At 50.7% G+C, this 3,542-nt stretch overlaps 1 protein-coding gene across 1 annotated transcript in view; it reads right to left on the bottom strand.

Moving 5' to 3' along the window:
- Window positions 1-111, bottom strand: part of WDR88 (WD repeat domain 88) — a 16,118-nt gene extending 16,007 nt beyond the window's left edge. The window contains exon 1 of the mRNA XM_018570746.1: window positions 28-111. Within this exon, the coding sequence (XP_018426248.1) occupies window positions 28-111 (84 nt within the window). The remainder of the gene's footprint in view (window positions 1-27) is intronic.
- Window positions 112-3,542: the final 3,431 nt, after the last annotated feature.

The following is a 3,542-nucleotide window of genomic DNA, read 5'->3' as shown; positions in this document are numbered from 1 at the left end:
AAATAATTTTACAGTCTGGTCAGTGACCTGAGATAGCCTGTGACTCCCGCACACACTCTCCCCGCTGCCATCCAGGACAGGCTGCGCCTGCTGTACACAGAGAGGACCCATTCAGATGCACTTCCGGAGTCCCCGTCTCCATGAAGACCAGCTACAGTGAGGCCAATCCGAGAAAAGCGAGCAGCGTCCCTATGGAGACCAGCTTGTTCCCGCCCAGTAAAATAAAAAAAAAGTAACTCAGTCGGCGGATTGAAAAAGAGGGTAAAGTGGGCGGAGCTACGAGAAGCCAACTAAGAAAGAGATTGGGTCAGAAGTGGTGGGCGGATCTAGTCGTTCCAGCTATTAAAACGGTACCTGTTATCAGAGGAAGGGCGGAGATAGGAGAGCGGTACCCCCGTCCGCGGCTGGTCCTGGAGTGGGCAGAGCGAGGGACACTTTATACCCACCCAGCACTGCAGTAAGAGCTCAGCTTAATATATGAGAAGGTGGATCTAGCAGCGCCTTGTCCCCGCCCACTACAATGGGGTCCTAGTCGTGTTGGTGGGAAGAGAGGCGGAGCTAGGCGCTCACAGTCCCCGCCCAGCAAAAGGTGCTTCAATCTTGTGAAAGGGGTAGAATGGGCGGAGTCGGAAGGACTTAGCCCCGCCCAGCAGAAGGATGTCGGATTTGAATAATTAGGAAGCGAGGGTGGAGTAGGCGGAGCAATGAGCACAGCATCAAACAACTGGGCAGTGATGGCACCAGTCACTCCACCAAAACACTGTGTGTTGTCAGCCTACAACAGCACATAGGAGCTGAGTACACCACTACTAGATCATCAGGTATCTTCCTATACCAGCAGGGTCTTTAAAGGGATATAGCCCGGAGAAATGGGCATGTCTTGCAGAGGTCTTCAGCAAATATGTTTTTATTCTATTGTCCTGACATGCACTTTATTTCACCCCACCCATAAATCAGATATCACTGGGGGTGATAGTCCTCTCAATGTGCTCCAGGTCCTAGGTGTAAATGGATGAAACTCACTTTTTCTTTCTTTCTGCAGAGACATAAATCCCAAGAACATATTATTTCACAGCAAAGGACATATATGGATTGCTGACTTTGGTCTGGGAGTGACGAGGATTTTGGAAGATCAGGTCATAGTAGGGTTTGGTGGCACCACAGGTTTCATGGCTGCCGGTGTATGTCAAGTTCTTCATCTGCAGTAGCCACGCCCCCTCCCCCCATTTAGTAAAAACAGAGGTTTTAAAAATTTTTTATTTAACCCTAATCATAAAGTTACTAACTTGTGTGTCTTTTCTGGTTGACAGATTGTAAATGAACAACCGTTCCCATTTGGCCCAAACGGGTTTGCACTAGGGATGAAATAGGGAGCATAACGCTGGCTTTCTGGCCAATCAAGAAGCCAGGGGCAGGTCATTACTTGCCGCTTGGCTTCCTGATTGGCCAGCTTCCCGACCCATTTAGGAAGCCAGTACACAACGCCCGGCTTCCTGATTGGCCGGGAAGCCTGCTCCATGATCCTTCGTCACCAGGTGATGAGGGAACATGGAGCCGGCTTTCTGGCCGATCAGGAAGCCCCCGCGCAAGTAATGACTCGCCACCTAGCTTCCCGATTGCCCAGCTTCCCGACCCATTTAGGAAGCCAGATGGCAAGTCATTGCACGGCGCACAGCTTCCCGATTGGCCGGGAAGCCCGCTCCATGCTCCCTAGTCACCAGGTGACGATCTGGCCAATCAGGAAGCCGGGCAGCGTGTAATGACTCGCTACACGGCTGCCTGATACTGGAAGTTCTGTTTTTGGGATAGGCATCAGGAGCATTTGGGCCACTACTCATACTCGCCCAAATACTCGGTATCAGCATGGATCTAGTTTTAGTTGGGGGGGGGGAAAACAATTTATTACATGGCGCAGAAAATTCTGCTATTTCCTCGAATATCAAAATATGCAGAACAGGTGAACACCAAAACCTAACTTACCCGTCCTGAATCCTTCCGGCCTTGAAGGATCTCATAGACCCTTGGTTCTCAACTGGTGGGTCGTGACCCCAAAAGTGTGTCGCGACCCCGTGTTCAATGGGTCGCCGTGTGCCTTCCACTTTTCTAGGCGAGAGTCTCTTAGCCTCCTCCTAGCGCTGCACTGTCAGTTCTCACTCAGAGCAGCCATTCAGAATATCCTGCCCGGTGTCGAGTGTCAGCTTCAGGTGCGGTGGGCTGGAGCTATGGCCATGCGGACGTTCCATCCGTCCATACATGCATTGGTTACGTGTCCTGTAGAGGTGCCTGGACCGGAGTGACGTCACATTGTGGCTACTGGCACCTCTACAGGGCGTGCAAGGGAGGTGTACAAACAATGCACGTATGGATGGAGCTCCGTCACAGCACAGCAGCCCAGCACTGGACCCCCAGCCAAGGATCCACTCCAGTTCTCGTAATGGCACACCTCCCACCCACAGTTCAATTGCCCGCACTGGAAAACACGGTACCGCAAAACCGTGCGTTCCATTGCAGGTTGACTTGGGTCACCACTTAATGGCCAGGGACAAATGTGGGTCCTGAGGTTACACAGGTTGAGAACCGCTGTCAGACTGGGCACACACCTTACAACCATTCCAAGACTTTTGTCTTGCGATGGTTGTAAGGTACTTAAAAAAAAACGTACGATCTGCCTATCTTGGACAGGCAGATCGTACTTGCGATGATTGCAAGCCGCGCCCCCGAGGGGCGGGCTTCCGATGACCGCAATGCCGAACGTGCAGCGTGCGCTTGCGCACACCGGCCCGTCCGGCTTTTATCGTACGAACATGCTACACACCCGCCGCACATCGTACGATGCTCGGCGGGTCTTCGAACATGTTCGTAAGATAAAAGTCGTGCGACCGTACAGTAGTCGCACGCCTTCCACACACCTTACGATAATCGTACGATCGCGGGATTTCCCGCGATTATCGCAAGGTGTGTGGGCACCTTCATAGACAGAGTAAGGAGACACCGATGTTTACAAGTCTGGATACTGAACGTGTCTTTTATAGCTGCTTTGCAAAGATCCAGACGAGAGACCGGGAGAGAATGGAGACGTCAGATGTCAGATCCATTTTTCCAACCCATTAATTGGAAAATGATCGAAGAAGGATACGACCCCCGTTCCCAGTGTGCACAGCAAGTACACCATTCCCTATGATCTTTGTAACACAACCTTCACTATACATATGTGACTGGGCGATGCCATGTCCTGTCATATTGTCCTTTCCCGAGGATTTCAGAACATTTTCTGTACTTTTCAGCATAAAACTAAAATCTGACATTTTCATTTTTTTCCCCTTTAAAAGTTAATAGTGGTCACCTGGCATACAGTGTCACTGTCACCAAGTGAGCTAAAGCAGAGACACTGGCACTCCAAATTTGCAAAATACGTCTATTTATTGACGTGCATCGTGGTAAAAAACAACGACCGTTTCGGGGTCACAAAGGATCCCCTTCATCAGGTAAAACATACAAAAGGGATTCACGCGGTCTGGAGTGCGATGGGACCATGGACTATC

Source organism: Nanorana parkeri, unplaced genomic scaffold (assembly GCF_000935625.1).
Source record: "Nanorana parkeri isolate BGI_ZX_2015 unplaced genomic scaffold, ASM93562v1 scaffold1590, whole genome shotgun sequence".
In the NCBI taxonomy this organism is placed as follows: Eukaryota; Metazoa; Chordata; class Amphibia; order Anura; family Dicroglossidae; genus Nanorana; species Nanorana parkeri.
This window is presented reverse-complemented; position numbering and strand designations above follow the sequence as displayed.